The sequence below is a fragment of the Pseudoliparis swirei genome, chromosome 14 (genome assembly GCF_029220125.1).
Source record: "Pseudoliparis swirei isolate HS2019 ecotype Mariana Trench chromosome 14, NWPU_hadal_v1, whole genome shotgun sequence".
NCBI lineage: Eukaryota > Metazoa > Chordata > Actinopteri > Perciformes > Liparidae > Pseudoliparis > Pseudoliparis swirei.
In genome coordinates, this window is record NC_079401.1 from 6,475,487 (window position 1) to 6,495,142 (window position 19,656).

Here is a 19,656-nt window from a genome sequence, read left to right on the forward strand (position 1 = left end):
TTCCTGTCATTAGCATGCAGCGGCGGTAGCAGCAGGAAGCAGAGCTGCTCTTTAAAGATGCATGTGGGACGACGAGGAGCCCTCGCTGTCTGTCTCTCCCCCCCTGCATAAAGACCCCTCCAGCGAGGACACAGTTACAGTCGCCAGCTGTGCTGCTCGTAGTCCACGCCTCGTTTGCTCCACCCATCGCCATCATTTACAGAATGAACAGCAAGATTCCGAATCATGTTTTTCATTCGCATCTCCTTCTTCGAGACACTTCTGACAGCAGGTAGGAGGAGGAGGAGACTCACATAATCACCATGTACCTGAGCGCGTGCTGATGCATGTACGTCTTATCACACGAGCACGGGGGGACAGTTGCAGACGTCGAGAGGTTCAGAGTCTCGTCGACTCGTGGTCGTCTGAGCCGGTCGGTGTGACGTGTGACAGGCGGCGACCAATCGTGTCGTTCGGTGTTCCAGCCAGCGTTGACCATGTGCCGACAGCGTCTCGCCGGGGAGCGTGAAGTTGCAGCGCCCTCGTCTGGCTGAACGCGGCGTTACATCGCAGCCTTCAGCCGTTGTGGTGAATAGAGTCAGAGACCAGGTGCTCCGCCTCTCATCTCCCTGCGTCATCTTTGTCATCACATTTATTCAACCGAACACACGAGGTCACTTCGATGCCGTTAGAATAATAATCTGATATTAATCAACCCCCCCATAGCGCATACTCGCATTCAATTAGCCGACCCTCGTCATCTGCCAGGCTGAAACACGCCGCCACTGCAAAGTAGGACCTGTGAGCAATTATTGTGTTCCCCCCCCCCCCCACCTGTGGCAGCCGACGGGTGGGGTGCTCCGTCCTATAAGGGGCTGATCCGCCCCGTCTGGCGCCCGGCGATGGTTTTCTTTGGTCTTATTTTTCCGCTCTCTACCTGCGGTGACCTTGTGCGACGTGTGATGTGACCGGGGGCTTCTGGCCGTCTATTGTCTATTAACAAGCGCCACGCTGCTTTGCACTGTGTTGGCCTGTTGCCAGTGGCAACCACACGATGGCCAGCCAGCAGCTCTACCTGTCTCCCCCCTCCTTCCCCTCCCCGAAGACACTCTCTCCTCTTCTTCTCTCTCTCTCTCTCGTTGTGTTGCATCAGCCTTTATCTCCTAAAGAGAGGCTGCACCCAGAGGTGAGCAGACCTGAGATGCTAATTAGCAGATTTTTTTTGGGGGGGGGACGCGACGCGACATGTGTGCTGACTCACCTGCTGATTTGGACCAGAGAAACGCCGTGAAGAGACGCACCCGTCCGGCCCACCGTCACGCCTCCACACACATTGCCGGTCAACCCGGATCTGGACGTTACAAACGCCGTCGGCCACGTTTAGTTGGCGTCGAGGTTGTTAGATCGCAGTGCGGCCTCCAGTCAAATAGAGTTTGACCCAGATCCCACCCGGCATAACAGAATGTGTCTTAATTATAACAACAAACACAGTTTCTCTCCTCCAGGTTGACTAAATGTGTCTCTCCTTTTGTTCCCTCCTTCTTTTCCTCGCTGCCATCTCTCTGTCTCTCTCCTCCAGATTATCTTGAAGTAAGTTTCAGGAAGGGAATGGAGTGTCACGAAGCTGCACTAGGAAACCCAAAACAGCCCCAGTGTAAATACTACCTGACCTCTCCCATAGAGGTCCAGCAACCTGCATGCTAAGAGCTTAACACTTCGATTTAACCGTAAGAACTGCAGGGCCGGTGTAACACACACATTGGAAGAAAAAGAAAAAAAAAGATATATACTGTATGTATTGCAAGGGGAAAAAAAACTATTAACATGAAAAAGTCAAAAATATCCTTATGTATAGTACAACATACATAGCAGACACACTATAGAGGTCATTTTAACACCTGTTCTCCCAAAGTACCGTGGATCCCGCTCTCTTTCCTATTCTAAAAGCCGCTGCACAACGTTCATCCCTTTGGTTCGGAAACAAACAAGCGAGGCGCTCGATTTGCGCCGCATGAGACGTGTAGTGCTGAACGTGGACGACAGGAAGAGTCACAGGAAACCCCGTGCACAGCCACACCGGCGCTCTCAAGAGTTGTTTTCTTCTCCTCTTTTTTTCGTTTCCTCCCTGCGTTGAAGTCGAACGTCCTCGAGGCGGACGGGCTCGTGTTTACTGGATGTGACGAGGGCACCGCGGTGACTCTCATCTGCCCCAGAAGCTGTTGAGATGCCATGATGACACTTATCCCCCCCCCCCCTACACACACACACACACACAAATCCCCCCCTCCGCCCACTTTCCTCCTGCCAACTTTTCATCTCTGGAAAACATCTTGCCGAAGCTGAAGAGGTCGGTGGATTCAAGCTGCCAAGAAAGCAGAGCCACGTTTTAGCACCCCGATTAAAACATTTTTTTTTGTGTATCCGCTGCTCCCAACGCACTCCCGTTATTTATTTCGGTGCTGGGTTCAGTTCTTTCTTCGGAAGAAGCGGTGAGATAGATTATGCACGGATTTTTTGCATGCAGTGATGACGGACGGCAGTCGTGGCCATTACTGGGGGAAAAGAAACAATCCTAAAGGCTCGGGTCTGGGCTCGGAGCTTCACTCAGCTTGAGGGTTCCTTCCAGACACACCACGCCTTTTGTGTGTGTGTGTGTGTGTGTGTGTGTGTGAACGCATGCGTGTTCGTATCTGGAGACTGATGGTCTGCCGGCAGACTGGGACTCGAAGAGAGGTCGAGCAGGCGATGACAACACCAGGCCTGGTGGGATGGTTTTTTTTTTCATTTAGGGAGGGTGGTGAGGGGGGGGGGGGTGTCGAGGGACTATAAAGTGCTAAGACTAAACAAACAAACAATAAACGGTGCATTTGACGACGCTCGTCAAGCAAATAGATGACTTGAACTTCGACTGGAGGGCTATCCGTGACCGTCGGTTGTCTTGTCCGACCCAATATCACCGATGATCCTGTTCCATTTTAGAAAACTGTAGAAGTGCCTAAAAAAATGCTCATCAACGTTCACGTTCATCCAGAGGGAATCACTCGAGAGTCACGGACGCGCCGCCGCCGCCGGCTGTCGGCAGCTCGTAAAAAAAAAGACTTTTCGGGGAAAGACATCCCACTTCCATCGACATCACAAGTGACTTTATCGAAGCAAAAGAAGTCAAAGAACCGACAAATCAAAAATAGCTTTGTAGAATGTTTGGTGACTTTCACGGTGTACCGTCGTTTCTGGCCGTGGTTTTGAGTAGTTTACACGAGGAATGTGAGTGAGGCAAAAAAAATGTATTGTAAACTGTAATGTATGTAAGGTGTCTCTTATTTTGAGAGTTTATATTCATGGTCCTAGAAATGTATTCAGTTATTTAAATTATGTGTTGTGTCTACTATCAAGGTATTGTTGAGCCCCCTTGAGCCCTCCACCATCTCCACCCGGAACAATCATCTGTCTTTCAGCACCATTTGATTTGTAGTAGACCAGCTCTCTCGTCGTTTTAACACGCACCATTTAATTCAATCTTATTTCCCATTATTAAAAAAACAAAACATCCCGATGTGATTTCATGGTGCTCGATTCACACCGAGCTCCGCGCTTTGGTTTTCGTTTCACGCCGATTGTCTCCACGCGCATTCGGATTTGTACGTAATATCTGTGGAAGGTGGTGAAATTCTAATTTTTTTATTTTGTCGTAATTTATCTCATGTTACTCTTGGTCAAAATGTTTGTCAGAAACGATGTCGGTAACTATTCTGTTTTGAAATGAATGTAATTTATTGAGCTGTGCTACGTTCTGCGCGGTTGGTCATTTCAAGGTCTAACCTGTCAGGTCGGCGAATGAGAAATCGCGGTTTAACAAAGGGGCGGGGTATAAAAGTCAGCCCACCAATGGAAAGCTACTGGATCTTTCTTGCCTTCTCGTTGATAAAAAGATCACGGTGTTGCAGTTATGAGCATAGATATAGATTTGCTTGTGTTGTTGGGGGGGAAAAAATGTTTATTGTATCGATGACATTTTAACAACAAAAAAAGAGCAGAAAATTTAAAAAAATGTACTTTTCAGTCTAGTATAATAGTATTTCATAACAATATTATGTTGTTGCTGTGGCAAAACAAATGTTGCCATTACTAAAGTTCTGTATTTTTGTAAATGACATTGTTAAGTTGTTTTTGTTTCTCTTTGCTCGAACACTGTACACAAGGTAAAGAAGATATGAACATTTCTTATTCTTCACTGAGATTATGACAACGATCTAATATTTTCATTAGTAGATAAAACAGCCCGTGTAGTGCTGTGACCATAACACTTAAATAGATTAAAAGGCATCAATGTTACATACATATATATATATATATATATATACGAATTTAATAATCTATGAAATTATGAGTTCAGAAGTACAACTCTTCCCCTGACAAAGGACCTTCACAGGTTCCACACAGACATTTTATTTGAGGCGTATATGTATCACTAGAGTTAAGGATTGCACTTTTCATGTTGTTTAAAGATGTGAGCTGTCTCCCTTTAAAGGGTTGTGAGGTTCCTGCACCCTGCTACTCAGTCTGTCATCGATCCAAAGCAGAGACCACCGGCGAATCACTTCAATTCAACATGTCGCATGAGAAAACAACATTTTCTTTTCTTACTAAACCACAATGTACTGAATGTTTCTAGTGGGAAAAAAAGTCTGTACGCAAAATGTCCTGATCCGGTGACCCACAATGCCCTTGTGTATGGAATCCTCTTGAGGTGTAATGTTATTATTATAATTGTTTTAATTGTGTTGGCAATGATTGACTGATGGAGAAAGAAAAAGAAAAATGTCAGCACTTTCTGAGCAGACTCAGCTTATCCAAACACTTTGCCTTATCTTGAGTCCATCGTGCTTAAGGTTTTATGTTTTTAAGAGCTCTTACGAAGTTTATTAAAGAGACTTGACCGGGTCTCTTTTCTCAAATCCCTTCTCAGTTTATTTTAAAATGTGTATCTTTAAATCTGAGATCATTTTATAGGGTTTTAATGTGCACATCAAAAGGCCAAAAGGAAGGGTGGGCGGCGACAGACTGAACACTCATCTTTTCTTCTGCTCTCCCAAATCTGGAGCGAGCTCCTTTTGTCCCATTGCCTGACAGTGGGACCGTTTGGAGGGTGTAACTCACAGTTCAGCCGGCAGAGGGCGCTACACGGGAGACTGCAGGCTATGGGTGGTAACCGCCTGTGCCATCCCTGTTGCAGCGCGCCCCGCCAACCACGTAAAGACATCAACATACAATTGACAAGAAGACCCTCATCGGATTTATAGTTTCAATGTAATCATTTTTAAATGTATTCTTTTTCTTCTTCTTTTTTTTGCGTATATTTTGTGCTATTTTATGTTTCTATAGTCAAATGTTTCTTTGGTTCCAGCAAGATAGTGTAAAATCTATTGAAAGAAAGAAATAAAGAAAATCAAAGAAATGCCTGGTCTGGATCTCTCGTTTGTGTCACGTGTGTCACACTGAACCGGGTCCCCTCAAGGACCCTTGTTGGTCCCTGAAGTCCACTTTGGGAACCACCTCCATAAAAGTCTTATAACAAGATGTTAATGCCGCTTCCATTAAAGCAGGTCTAAGGGTCCTTAAGGAACCACAGATGAACCTCATGATGAGCTCCTGGACCGGGACCAGACCGGGACATGCCATTTCCTGTTGCTGCTGTGGGAAATGGGTTTGAGTAAAGTGAGAATATTATATAATACCACTGCATTAATAGTCAGTATACGAGCTAATTGTCATGTGGGGGCTATATTTTGCTCGCCTTGCAAGATTGTTTACTTAATATTTAAAATATAACTTCCTGGAATATTGAACCTTCTTTTCAAGGGACAAAAGACCCTTGAAAAGCCGGTCCCACGCACCGGCCCCGGGGCCTCCGTAAGGTCACGCTATCTCCAGAGGGCTTATTCACTGGACTATAAACACATGTTATTTTTGAGGTCATTTTCTAAAGGGACCAATGATGGTGACACAGTTGTCATGGAAGCCGCTCGGGCTGAGGACCAATCAGATGACGGGACGAGCTGCTCCCTGAGTCTCCGAGGAATATTTCCACTTGCATGCCAGCGGTGTGTTTAAAGTTTGTGTCTTTGTGTCTCGCTGATTTCCACGAAATATAATATATTTATCATAATTGTGGAAAAACGTCATGTTGCATAAACAAATGTAGTTTAATCTGACCAACATTTAACAAACAAAACCCCACATTTTTACATTTGCATTTGATATTTCTAAATATTTTCTCACAGGCACCGAGATGACATATATTTATAATTCTCAAATGCAATTACAACATCCAACTGCCCCCGTTGAACTGCTCCCATGAGGCCCAGAGGCAGTTCCCTCTCCACCCTTTACATCTTAACTCCCCATCACGATAAGCTCGCTAAACACTTCCTATCCTTCCTCTGTCTCCATGTGGCACTAATCGCCTCTCATACATTCCGGGAAACGGTAACATCCAGTGGCTGCTCCGGGCTCCAGAGGCGTGGACTGTCGCCTCCGGGAGGATGAATCGTCCTCTTCGCCTTTAACCGACCCCTCCTCCTCCTCCTCCTCCTCCAGCCCCCCCCCCCGCTGTGCGTTCACATGCAGCGGCGGCTCGCGCTCCTTCTCCCCGCGTCGTCTCCACAGAAAGATGCGCCGCGGTCCGCTCGCCGCTAATAAAAGCCAATCTCCTCGTCACCACGCCGACGCCTTCGTGCATTATGGATGCCCCCGGTGCGGCGGCCCTGCGAGGTAGCGTGGGAACCCGCCGGTAGAGGACCGATGCTCCAGCGTCCCGCACCGCAACTGCAAGAGCATCTCGTTTTCATCCGCACCGGGGGCCATGGCTGCATAGCGCCAGTCTAGCCCAGGCGTGCACCGGGGGTGCGCTTCTTTTGAAGACTTGGTCCCCCCCCCCCCCCCCCTCCCTGACACTTCACCCCGCATGCCGGATTCAGGTCGCTATGCGGGAGTATAAGGTGGTGGTGCTCGGCAGCGGCGGGGTGGGCAAGTCCGCCCTGACCGTGCAGTTCGTCACCGGGACGTTCATAGAGAAGTACGACCCGACCATCGAAGATTTCTACCGGAAGGAGATCGAGGTGGACTCCTCTCCGTCGGTGCTGGAGATCCTGGACACGGCCGGTACCGAGCAGTTCGCCTCCATGCGGGACCTCTACATCCGGAACGGCCAGGGCTTCATCCTGGTCTACAGTCTGGTCAACCAGCAAAGTTTTCAGGACATCAAGCCCATGAGGGACCAGATCATCAGGGTGAAAAGGTGAGACGGTGCCCGCTTCTATTTCATAAATACAACATATGTTTAATAAATAAATATGAATAAAGCATGGTCCTGGGATGAGGTCATTCATGGCTGTCTGGCCCTTTTTTAAAGTCTCTATATGGACATTAAAAGTTGCTCGTGTCCGTGGGGTGGAGGGTTGCGGTTATAATACTCGTTCACATGCTCTTGTGGATTTATAGTGAAGTAAAATGAAAGTATTCTTCATCTTGCTGGGGGGGGGGGGGGGGGGGGCACGTATCCCCACTTAAAGGGCCACGACACAAATGTGGGATTCTTTAAAAAGAAATGAATTGCTCTAGGGTGGTGTCGGGTCATCATACTTTCATCTGCTCAGCTCCCTTCCTCTTCCTCCCTGTCTGGACCCCTCCTCCTCCTCCATCCAGCAGCTCATCTGCTCTTCATAAGAGGCCCAGCTGCTTCTCACCTGTCATACAGCAACCCGATGAACTCTCTCTGGGTTTCACGTCCTCTCTTCTCTCACACATGACTAACTCTGCTCGGCTTTGATGAGTCCGGTCCGTTACGCGACATCCACTGAGCTCATCGCGGCTGGGAGAGAGGGAGCGAGGCAGCGAGGGAAAGAGGGAGCGAGGGAAGAGGAACTGTGGTCTCTCCTCCTGCTGGTGACATGTCTGCGTTGTCATGGACCAGAATCTGAAAGTCTCCATACCGTCAGCAGGGCTGGGATAGATGATGTGCTGTTGTTGTTGTTTTTGTGGATCATTTCAGCTTTTGTTTCGCTATCAAAAGTCGTGTTTCAAATAAAAGATGCACGGAAAAAAGAGGTAAACATCTACGTTTTAAAGTGTCTGTTCACTGTCATCTGGTGAGCAACGCCGCATCTCACAGGGCATCGGAGTGGCAGGAACAAAACACCACGTTTAAAGGAATGAGAATATGCGCGAGGTAGAAACCTCTCCAGCGCACTGATTATGATGTCATTTCTGAACCCGGCCGCCATCGCCAGGTTGCCAGGCAACCAGCGGAGACTCCAGGAAAGTCACCACTCCCGGTCCGATAAGTAATCCGGCACACAACCCTCTAAAAAAAATTTAAAAAGAGGCTACACTGACCCCAGTGCCCCTCTCTTTGTCTCCCTCTCTTCACCACAAGAAAGGGAAACATTTATTTCTAACACTGCATAGTGTGTCTTTCCTCATGTTCCCTGCACGCTTTTGGTGCAGTGCTTCTCACCTCCATCCTCCCACTCCCCCACTCCTCCCCATCCCGCCCCTCCCTGAGTGAACCGGACGTCACGGGCTGAGCAGAGCCGGGAGAGCGTCACACGGAGGAGCGCGGAAGAGGGAACTCCTCTGAAACATATAGAACGATGGATACCTGTCACGGCGCTATTAGAGTGGACCCAAAAGCACGACTCAGACACGAGTAACAAAGAATACTGTCTTTGGTTGGAAACAGGCTGGGTCAAAACCGGGAGATCAGTCGAAGAAGCAAACGAGTCCAAAAATGGGCGGGGCAGAGAATCAGAGGTCAGGGCAGGAAGGTCAGGAATATACTCTAATAACGCTGGAGAACTTGGCACGAAAACACAAGACAATCTGGCAGAGGACAAGTGGAAGTGAGGGAGCTAAATAGTGAGGGACTAATGAGGGGATGGGCTGCAGGTGAGAAGGGCGTGAGGACCAGGTGAAGGGAATGAGGGACTAACGAGGTGATCAGAGGCAGGTGAGGGGAGTTGGATTGACGAGATGGTGTGACAGGATGAAAACAACTATGACAAAAAGGAAGGCGTGGAGCTAAACTGTGACAGATACCACTGTACCGCAGCCGGCCGCCGCCCTCAAGTGTGCATCGATGAATATTTCATGCTGTTATTTCACTGTGGGTTTGAAGTCGTGTCTCAGAGGACCAGATTACGGCCCAGCGCTCTCAGTTTATCTCAGGACAGGAAGGGGGCGGGGCTTGATGATTTAAACATATGCGGCCCTCCACAGGGTGTCCATGTTTAATAAAACAAGCAACACACTCCTCTCCCGGTCCTCATTAGCCGGCCCAAACGTCTTGCTGAGCCAGCAGCAGCACCTCGCGGAGATCTAGTGTGTGTGTGTGTGTGTGTAAGTGTGTGTGTTCCCACTCACCAGAACTTAATGGGATTGTGTTGGGTTGGAAGCCAAGAAGACATCAAGCCTCCATTAGGGAGACGTATGAACCAGCATGCCTCTGCAGGGGGCGGGGAGTCACGGGAAAGCTGTGGGACCCTGCAAGTTTTCCGCTCTGGGGGGGGGGGGCTGCGTCTTCACGCTGCACCGATGCCGTGTCTAATAGCAGGAGGTGACCGCCACGCGCCGCCGAGTGGGACCGAATCTGCGTCTCCCAGGGGCCACCTCCAGACCTCGGGGCCTTTCCTGTGTTCGAAGGGAAGCAAAGCTCGTGGAGCGGTTTTTCACCATTCTCTGCCGGTTGTCACGCTCATGACCTCACTTTTCTTTTTCCTGGCTGCTCTCTCACATCTGTTGACACATCTGTGCAAAGAAATCGACTTCATTAGCGCGGCCTTGATCTGCAGCTGGGATCCCCCCCACATTCAGATAAGGAATCGCTCGAAGCCCAAACGACAGAACTGAAGCGATGACTCCGGATCCCAGAGGAGTGTTTCCAGAGCGACACAGGAAGTCTCTGGCAGACTGACGGGGTCTGTCGCCGTGCACCGGCAGCTGGCTGCAGGCGGAGCTTCGTCGGTGGCTTCAAGAATGCGGAACATTAATCACGTTAAAAGTTTCCCTCGTGAGGGGTGTCGCCTCGGGGATACAAGTGATTATAGGACTCCACTTCCTTTACTCCCTTTACTGTATGCAATTAAAGATGGAGACGAAGCGTCTCCGTTCATCTCAGGAATGCCGTTGTGTTCCCTCGCCCTCCTCTCCGTTCTGCAGCAGTCAACTCCTCGTGGGGAGGAGCCCACAGTGGAGGTGCTAATGGGTTCTGCGGGTTCCTCCGGGCTGCCACACGGCTGCTAATTGACTGCAGATGCAGAGAGCAACAAAGGGGGGGGGGGGGGGGGCTTGTTGTGATGTGCGCGTTCTTGTGCGTCGGCTGAGAGGATCTCGTGAAGAAGAAAAAAAAGTGACGTCGCCGTGTCCTTATGGAGCACAGCAGGTGGCCTTAATAAGGCGGCGGTACCCTCGGGCCAAGTGGAAAAAGTGTGTGTGTGTGTGTGTGTGTGTGTGTGTGTGTGTGTGTGTGTGTGTGTGTGTGTGTGTGTGTGTGTGTGTGTGTGTGTGTGTGTGTGTGTGTGTGTGTGTGTGTGTGTGTGTGTGTGTGTGTGTGTGTGTGTGAGCTTTAAACATGTATTCTCCGTGTGTGGGATGTTTTATGTGTGGAGCGGGAACGAGTTAGCAATGTTTGTGATTTCGTCCTGCTTCTTTTCAATGCACCTCAAACAAGTCCCGACAAGGCCGTTCTTTATTGTGATCATAATTCGATGTTATACAGACTTTTTTGCATCCTCATATAAGTCTTCATATTATTTATTTGAGACAATTTGAGAAATGTTTTTAATAGTATATGTACACGATGAAGTTGCCTTTTTTGGCCACTAAGGGGCAGCAGAGCAAGCTAAAAACACCCGATTGACATATTATCATGGTTTAACAAAACATCACGTTTACACGTTAACAATGGGTTTCATATAAGAACCATTGATCTCAACATGTATTGGAGAAAAAAACACAAGTCATAAAACCAAAGAGTTATAGTCGAGATAATTCCACTGAGTGACGCATAACCTTCAATAATGCATGAATCATCCTGTGAATCCCGACGGGGCAACTTTTGTTGAGCAATCCGAGTTCCTCCTCATGTGGCGAGGAGGGAGCGTCGGTTTAATGCCGCAACCAAACATTCTCGGTCCCACCCACCCCACCCAGGAGGAGAAGCTCTCCCCGTGTCTTTGGAGTTATATTTAGAGTTCCTCCTGCCGGGCTGTCGGGTTGCATTTGTCTGCGCGGTGCGCTCCTCGTTCACACGTCACACCCTCGAGATCCCCGGCCTGCTGAGGTCAGCTGAAAATGTCACGCTCACAGGGAAGTCTGACATTTGGAAAAAAAAATCCCCCCTCCCCTTCGCTTGACAGTCTGAGGAAGAAGCCGCTGCCGTTATCTGTAATCATTTCCCATTTGCACCATTTTTTTTTTTAGGGGGAGCCGATTTCCTCAGGTCGAGCTGGCTCAAGGACACTTCAGCAGGTGCTCAAGTGTCCTCCACCCGGCTGCATGCACTCGTTTCCTCTCTCTCTCTTTCTCTCTCTCTCGCCAACTCTTTTCCGGCGTGGCAGCGGGCCACCAATTTGTAGATAAGAGCTCATTTCTCAATAGCACCAGCAGATCAATACGCCGAGCTCGGGATGCACTTAGGGATGACTGACGGTCGAAGGCTATTCGGCGGTCTGCGCAATTACCCGTTGTGAGAACAGACGCCCTCGGTAATCGACACGCCGTGGTTATTTCATCGGAGAAAACACCAACGTCGCCGTCTTTGTGCTGGAACACCCGGAGCGGCGCCGACATGCTGGCCGCCGCACGCGATCGCTTCACGGGACGCCTCCTTTCCAGAACTAGTCCCCGTCAGGCCTCCTCACATGAACCCGGGACTGGTTCTTGTTTTGACCTTTTATTTAAATGTACCTTCTGTAAACATGTTTGCCAATTTAAATGAATAAACAGGAGCTTGAGCTCTGGATATAATATCGAAAATAGTTTTTTCCGAGGTACGAGGCCAGTGATCGATGTGCCCAACCATGTGAGAGCGCCACATTAGCTTCATTCAATTATTGCATAACCTCGACCATTCCTCCCCGGCCTGGTTTCCTTGTCTTGATGGATGCGAGCGGACGGGCGTCGTCAGCCATAAATAGAGCATCGCGGGAGTTATTGTTTTTGTTTTTTTCCGTCGTTCCTGATGACGGGACCGCCCCCTGGTATTCGACACCCAGGGAGGGATGGAGGCCTCCTGGGGAGCTGGAACTGAATGTGGCTGTGCCCCCCCCCCCCTGCTCTTCACACCATTGTGCATTGTTCAAACCCCCTTATCGTTTCAGCATCTAACAAATAATGTATGTAGGCCAACAACACACACACACACACACACTGTGAGTTTAGTCTGTTTCTTTTCCTCCTCTATTCTCCCCGAGGTAGCAGGAAGTTCCTGTCGTCAAAACAAAACGCGCCCAGCGGGGGAGCAGGCAGCAACTTCCAGAGGTGCGCTCCTCTAAATATTCCTCTCTCGCTCATTTCCAGGTACCAGCAGGTGCCGGTGGTGCTGGTGGGCAACAAGGTGGACCTGGAAGAGGAGAGGGAGGTGTCCCCCAGCGAGGGCCAGGCGCTGGCCGAGGACTGGGGCTGCCCCTTCATGGAGACGTCGGCCAAGAGCAAGACCATGGTGGACGAGCTCTTCGCCGAGATCGTGAGGCAGATGGACTTCTGCCCTCTGCCGGACCGGAGAGAGGCCTGCTGCCCCGCCTGCAGCGTGCAGTAGCAGCAGCCCGCCAGGAGGGGGGCGATCGGCAGTTAGACTGCACATTATTCATGTTAGATAGATTGAAGGAGGAGGGATTTAAAAAAAGAGAAGATCCACTCTTTCTGAAACTGTTTAGTCTTCCTGTATCGAGCAGTTTAGGCCGGTGCATTCTGGGAAATGTAGGAAAATCCTGATGCAGAAGTAGACGGGAGAAAAGTTTCCCGGGGGAAGTTCAACTTCAACATACCGAGTGGATTTTTCCCTTTTGAAAAAAATTGTTATTAAAAAAAAAGAGAGACGTCGCTCGACCTCCCACCTTCATCAGCGTCCTCCTGATTAACAGGAGCAGACGTTCAGGGTTTCCCAAAAGGCAGCGCGGTGCCAACACCATCTTTTAAAAGCCATCGACAAAGAGGATCAGAGTGCTAAAACAAGTTTTTTGGGAAACCAGCCATCGGTCCCAGCAGGGACGGCAGTTTTATTGGTCCTCTTCTCCTCTTGCTTGTGTTTTTTTCTTTTTTGCACTCCTTTTGGACTCTTTTTTCCCGACCGTCCGAGACCAGTCACCAGGTATCTGAAACACCACTGTGACGGAGTCGCACTGGAAGTTAATTTCCCAGCTGGCCCGCCTGAATATGACTGAAGGATGAGAGAATGTTTCAAAATAAATAAAAAGGGAACCGCACCTTTGGGGATATTCACTCAGAAGATCCCAAATGTTGACATACTGTGGACGATGCGTGCATGAAGGTGTACCGTCACACCGACCTCACCCAAAGAGACAATATCAATCAATCAACCGGACTCTCGTCTTTACACCTTACAGATGATACACATGCCTTGTTACATTGTATGAAGTGAACATCAGTGTCAGTGTATAGTTCTTTTATCTTAAAGTCACATCAGATATGTTTGTGGTTCAATGTGAGAAACACTTATTTTCAACAACAAAAATAAATCTTTATGCACAACTGTGTCCATGTGTGTTTGTGGTTGAATAGGGATTGTATGTGACGGTAAAGTATATATTTGTCTTTTAAATTGAAGAAGCGGCTCCTCCTGAGTGCCACTTATCACTTTGGAGTCCTCTTCTTTGACTTTAACCTCCAGAGGTCACGAGATTGGCACTCATTGTGAGACCAGCCTTTCAGCGCTGCTCTTTAGAGGTAATCTGGCTCCATCGTCGAGATGATTTATGATGTTTTCAGCACTGCGGCTGCGTTCCCTGGACGGGCGGCGTGCTGCTCCAGCTGCTGCCATTAGTACCAACACTCACTGATGATTCTGGTCCTGAGAAATCCAACGAGCATTTGACAAATTCTGAAAAGCATTAGAGTCCATTAGAGGATGAAGTTGAGGACATGTGAGACTTTAGAGCCAAGATCCTAATTTTGGATTCCATGCAATCAGCGTAAAAGCGACAGCCTTTCAACAGTTAGGCAACAGAGACTGAGGTAATTCAGAAATCAATAAATATAAAAAATTGTGCTGAAAGAAATATCAAATAAGTATTATACAGAGATACATTATGCTGTCACGGTCTGTTGGTGAAAACAGGGCTGATGGAGATGTTTTACCTTCACTCTCTCTTGCTACAGTATACAAACATTATTATAAGTATTACAGGGTTTCCTTTACATCAGACTTAATTAAAATGTAGATCAACAGCGACACCTGCTGGTCATAAACTGAAACTGCAGTTCGTCCTCTCGGTCACGCGGACCTTTCCAGGCACTGACTCCAGTTCCTACCCGGACCGAAATGTTCGCTGCACATTGAACAGGCATGGCGTCCTTCAAACAGAGGCGCAAGTGAAGAACGTTTCGCAATTTGCCCTTGTCTATGTTTTTATTTATTATTTATGTAAATATATAAATATTCTTCACAATGGCGACCAGGACCGTTTGTCAAGTTCTCCAGCGCCGTGAGTAACGTCCACTGGGAGCTAACTAGCATTAGCATGCGAGCTAACTAGGTGGACATTATAGTTTTCAGCTTCATCGATGGATATTTGATGAAGGACATTTTACATTCAGACATAACACAGTAGTAACAAGTGTAATGGATGACATGAACGATGTCATCCATTTGGTGCAAGTAAGCTATTCTAGTGAGCCGACAGGACCTCACCGGAAGTGGAGCGCAGCCGTAATTAGTTTGAGTAAATTCACCTGTTCCTGCCAACATGTCTGCCGTTAAAGTGGTCCATCACACAGGTGGAGTTGGATATATTAACCTGGGTCTTTAGTCTTAAATACTGCAAAGTTAACAGATTCCTCAATACACTGCACTGTTGTTCAATCCGCAGCTTCACCCGGACGACCTGAGATGGAGCACCAGGCAGTCATTCACCTCACCGCACATTGTTTAATTGTGTATATGCTGACATGCATTATATCCTGACTTTGCTCTATAATGCTATATGTAAAGTTGTTTCATACCATATAGGGAAAAGGAGAATCCCAATCTTCATTCTCTCCTCCTCCTCTTCCTCTTCAGGCTTTGCGTCTGCCGCGGCAGCTGCGCGTGCGCCGGCCGCCGAGGTCCGCGGTCGACGCAGCGCCGTCTTCTCCAGGGAGCAGGCCCGGCAGAGGGCTCTGTACCCCCGCATCGAGAAGATCGAGGTGTCTGCGAATGGCCCGGGGCTGGATGGGACGCTGCTGATCATGAACAAAGGGATGTCCACCCCGCTGAGCTGCGCCAGACGTGAGTTTGACGGAGGCTGGGTGCGAGACGAATCTCTGGAGGGGCGGGACGTGTGCGTGTGAACTTCCACAACTTTCCTTTTATTGTATACAGCACAAGCTCTGTAAAACAATCATGATTTTCATCTTTTAATAATATGTCGCTGCATGTTTAGCTGTAGATCAATATTAGTTCTGCACTAGGATCGACTCCTTTTTGTGTTTTCTACTCAGACCTGACAGAATATCACGTGACCAACTCGGCGATGGCGCTGGTGGACGGGGAGCCGTGGTCTCTCAACCAGCCCCTCACGCAGTCCTGCTCCCTCACTCTGCTCACATTTAAAGACAGTGATCCAACGCTGGTCAACCAGGTACGAAACAACAAAGAAGTATTTAATTTCCTAATAATTTTCTTCATGTTTTAGGAATGAGTTAGCCAAGTTTTTTGTTTTTGTTTTGTACTGTTCAGCCTTACTTTTTTATCTCTGTGCTCCTATGAACAGAGTTTACATTGGCTTGTTGTTCTTACCACTTATTTTGAGTAAACTAAATCGCATCAGCCCAACAAATAAACTGTCTGATGATGTTTCAAAGCTTCCCAAATCTGTCATCTCGTAGTTCATCTGCTTGTGATCAACGTGTTCGGAAAACCAAAGAGCGACGTCATTAAAAGTGCTCGACGGCGTGTCCTCTCGTGTCCTCTCGTGTCCCCTCAGGCCTATTGGCGTTCCTGCGCCGCTTTGCTCGGCCAGGTGCTGGAGACGGCGTTCAAAGACGACTTCACTGTGGAGCTGCTCGGCACACCGGAGGTGGCAGGTAGAGGAGCTTCTCTTTACGTCTGCCGGGGACTTACTCGAGAGAATTCAAAGAGATGCAGTAACTTTGGCTTGTTATGTTTGAGTGATACTTATTAAGGCTGAATAAACATCGTTCCATCCGTGTCATTTGTTTCCATGCAGTCACTTCAGGAGCTTTCTGCTGTGACGTGGTGCTTGACCCTCAGCTGGACTCATGGACTCCCTCTGAGGTGTGTGTACACTTTTCAGCATTGACCACAATGAAATAGAAAGGTGTCTGTTTCCATCAGCTTGTAATCGTGACGAGAGCTGACCTTTACATCGTTACTTGGCCTGAATGCAGTTATTATTTTAGTGTTGCGCTAACGTCCTATTTTAAATTTTGCCTCATGTCAAGTAATTGTTTTGCACAACTCTTGTATCCATATCTGCGCCTGATCCTTTATGAGATGTGTTCACAAACCGTCGTGGCTGGATGTTCTCTCCAGGAGTCGTTGCGGTCTCTGACCAAAGGGGCCCAGCAGCTCATCCACCAGGACCTGGCCTGGGAGCCTCTGGAGGTGGCGCCCTCTGTGGCGCTGGAGGTCTTCTCACACAGCAGGTAGAGCGACCTCTGCCTGAGCAGCAGTACTTTGTGCCGCTGAGACTTTCACAGTTTCTGTCCCTTTTCCTCGCTTCATGAGTCTGTCCTGTCTTCCAGGTGTAAACAGGAGGAGGTGGAACAGAAGGCAGCACAAAATCCCAAAGGCACAGTGACGCTCCACAGGCGAGTGTTCATGCACACGTTTTGATTTAATCTGGCGTCGGGAGTCCATGTCACATCGTGCATATCTAAAGGAAGCCGTATATTTTATAAGATTAACCATTATCATGTTTCTGTAGATGTGGTGACCATGTCCTGCTGAGTGTGGGCACCCTAGTGGCCAGAACTGGCCTGTGCTCCCAGTACGAGGTGACGGCCCTCCACAGCCTGGTGGAGGGGCCGTGGGGCCTCCGCCGTCAAGCACAGGGCCTCTCCCTGCCTCTGCAGCTGCAGGTATGTGTGTGTACTATGGGTGTGTTCGACTTTTTAATGTATTCTTTTTACTGAACTAGTGTATGAAAACCTTTTGTTTTGTTTATTAGCTGTATTCCAGTTTGGCCTTAACAGGAGAGCTATTCTCACCCACTTAAAATACTTTCCTTTGTAATCCAGTTGGGACAAGGACCAAATTTAGATGATCGTCACAATGTTACGTGACAATTGATTAAACCTAGATTACTGTAGCATAATAACATTCATTTAAAATGTTATTCCAAAAATATATATAGTTTAAAATATACATTTTGGTTGAAACTGTTTCAGGCTTTAATGTCAGTGTCAACATTTGGGTTGAAAGTGAATCTTGAGTCTGCAGTGGTTTCCTAAAGAGTATTAATACAACCGCTGTGTCCTCGGAACACATTCAACATGATATTTAATTGTTCTTCTCATATCAACGCTTGTGTACGGTGCCATTGAGTCCTTTCTGGGGGTCTCCGTGGGCCTGCTGCTCACGTTGTCCTCCTCTCTGCAGGCGCACCACACCGTCTGGAGGAAACTGAGGCAGCGGGCTGAGAAACTGGTAAGAAGAACAAAGAGTGACTTCAAAGCTGAAGCTCTGGAGACCGTGGTCTGGTCTAGATGATGCACACTTGTCCAAATTACTGCTCGTTCCACATTCAGCCAGCCTGATCTCTGGCTGCAGCCAGAATTTCACAGAGTAGCCAGGGGTTAGGATTTAACGGGGCTATTTTTATTGCTTCAGCATTTGTATTTTGGCAAAACCCCCGAGAGAGGAGACGCAGCGTGGGCTGCAGGTCTCATCCTCCTCATGAAGGACGAACTGCTGCTTTCAGAACTCGACATGAAAGACACCGACGCCATCTCAAGATCCAACGAGGAAGTATTTATATCTCTGCAGGTTCAAGGCTCTTATTGTAGACGTCTTACATTGTGACACTCGGATTGATTCAAAGTCTGTCTGAGCGACTCTAAAGAGAAGCATCCATTCTTCAATTTCAAACTGGGCTACAAGTTAATTTTGGATGGAGTCATATGGGCAAAATGTATTTTGATTCTGGCATTCGCTGCATCACTGATTGCGTAATGAGAAGAAAAAAAGACGTTCTTATTAATAGACACTTGGCAATTGATGGCAAACTGTGCTCTGTGGCCTACTTCTTCGGGGAATTGAAATAGCACTTTTATTCAAGACGAAAAAGTGTGGACGTGAGAGTTGGAGGACATTTGGATCACGTCCTTCCGGCGCTTTTCCGAGTACAGGATTAGCATGCAGACCTGCCGCAGGAGCTCCAGGACGTCACTGCGATGGTCTGAGGATCAGCACGTCGTCCTCTCTGCCCCACGTGTTCACAGAGAACCACTTCTGTAGATCAGCGGAGGAGCTGTAAACGTTAACGGGCCCAGAGCCGTGACATCATCGTTCACACTATTAAGATGAGGCTGAATGATATCTAAAGTCATCTAGTTGCGCTTATTTAGACTGATATTGTGATATAATTGATGAAGAAATATCAAAACTGGAATGAACAAGCACCTTACCATGCACTCCTTTACAACCCTATTTAAAAAGAGATATGAATAAACTGTGCAGTGTTGACATGTGAATCAGAAATGTTGCAGCTCTGTCCTCCCGCTAAGTGCTGCCGCCCCGATCGGGGTTCTAGAAGCAGCGAGGCGTGGGCGTGCGTTCTGAGCCAACTGCAGGCGGGAGGGAAGCATGTCCCCCGTCTGCCTCCAGCTGGCGCTCAAAACACGGCCGCCCACGCGCCAAACAAACGCCTCCACGCCCCTCGAGCCTCTCTGGAGAAGTGTCCTAAATGTCATCATTATAAGATTATTAAGTAACACATGTGGCTTTATTCTGCACAGGTCGAGGTGTCGAGACTTGAAGTGGCTCCTCCCTCTCCTCCCGACTCCACGGCCGCCTCCGACCAGCCACTAACGACCTCTGTGTAACCCGCTCACACACATTTACACTTTCACATGTACCCCTGTGTATTATTTGTTCAATAAATGTGTCTAAAATATGTGAATAAATCACTTCAACGTTTGTCCTTCTCATGCTATTCGCAGGAAACGATTTCCCTCGACACCGGTTGTCGTAGAAAAGTTTGTGTTGAACAAAAGACGTTCTCACTTCCAGGGGAGAGGCGCTGGAGTTTCCAAGTATCGAGCCGATTGTAGGAGTGAGGCCAAAGTGAAAATGGAAACGTGTGTGTGTGTCAGCAGTTTGCGTAACAACACAAGTGGAGTGTGTGTCGGTGTGTCGTCTCCTCAGTAATTACAAAGCCTGGTACAAATGGACTTCATCGCCCAGTGTCCTACGTGGAGTCCTGGCTTTCACGGACCTCG

At 48.3% G+C, this 19,656-nt stretch overlaps 3 protein-coding genes across 9 annotated transcripts in view; all 3 read left to right on the forward strand.

The window, feature by feature from the left end:
• The window catches only part of LOC130204665 (muscleblind-like protein 2a), a 46,607-nt gene extending 41,173 nt beyond the window's left edge, over positions 1-5,434 (forward strand). For 5 of the 7 annotated variants that reach the window (XM_056431558.1, XM_056431557.1, XM_056431561.1 and 2 more), the window contains one exon: positions 1,559-5,434. In XM_056431558.1, coding sequence (XP_056287533.1) covers positions 1,559-1,683 — 125 coding nt within the window. In that variant the 3' untranslated portion in view covers positions 1,684-5,434. The remainder of the gene's footprint in view (positions 1-1,558) is intronic. The other 2 variants (XM_056431560.1, XM_056431563.1) reach the window with 1 other exon arrangement.
• A 1,188-nt stretch (positions 5,435-6,622) lies between these two features.
• Positions 6,623-13,751, forward strand: LOC130204668 (ras-related protein Rap-2a-like). Its single transcript, XM_056431566.1, has 2 exons — positions 6,623-7,276; positions 12,556-13,751. The coding sequence occupies exons 1-2, from the start codon at positions 6,963-6,965 to the stop codon at positions 12,791-12,793; spliced, it is 552 nt and encodes a 183-aa protein (XP_056287541.1). The 5' UTR covers positions 6,623-6,962; the 3' UTR covers positions 12,794-13,751.
• A 786-nt stretch (positions 13,752-14,537) lies between these two features.
• On the forward strand, positions 14,538-19,354 carry mrpl39 (mitochondrial ribosomal protein L39). The gene is given in 11 exon segments (XM_056431564.1): positions 14,538-14,699; positions 15,275-15,481; positions 15,694-15,833; positions 16,179-16,278; positions 16,422-16,489; positions 16,748-16,860; positions 16,960-17,025; positions 17,142-17,295; positions 17,816-17,863; positions 19,174-19,224; positions 19,226-19,354. Coding segments are annotated over 11 exon segments (1,005 nt in total). The 5' UTR covers positions 14,538-14,662; the 3' UTR covers positions 19,247-19,354.
• Positions 19,355-19,656: the final 302 nt, after the last annotated feature.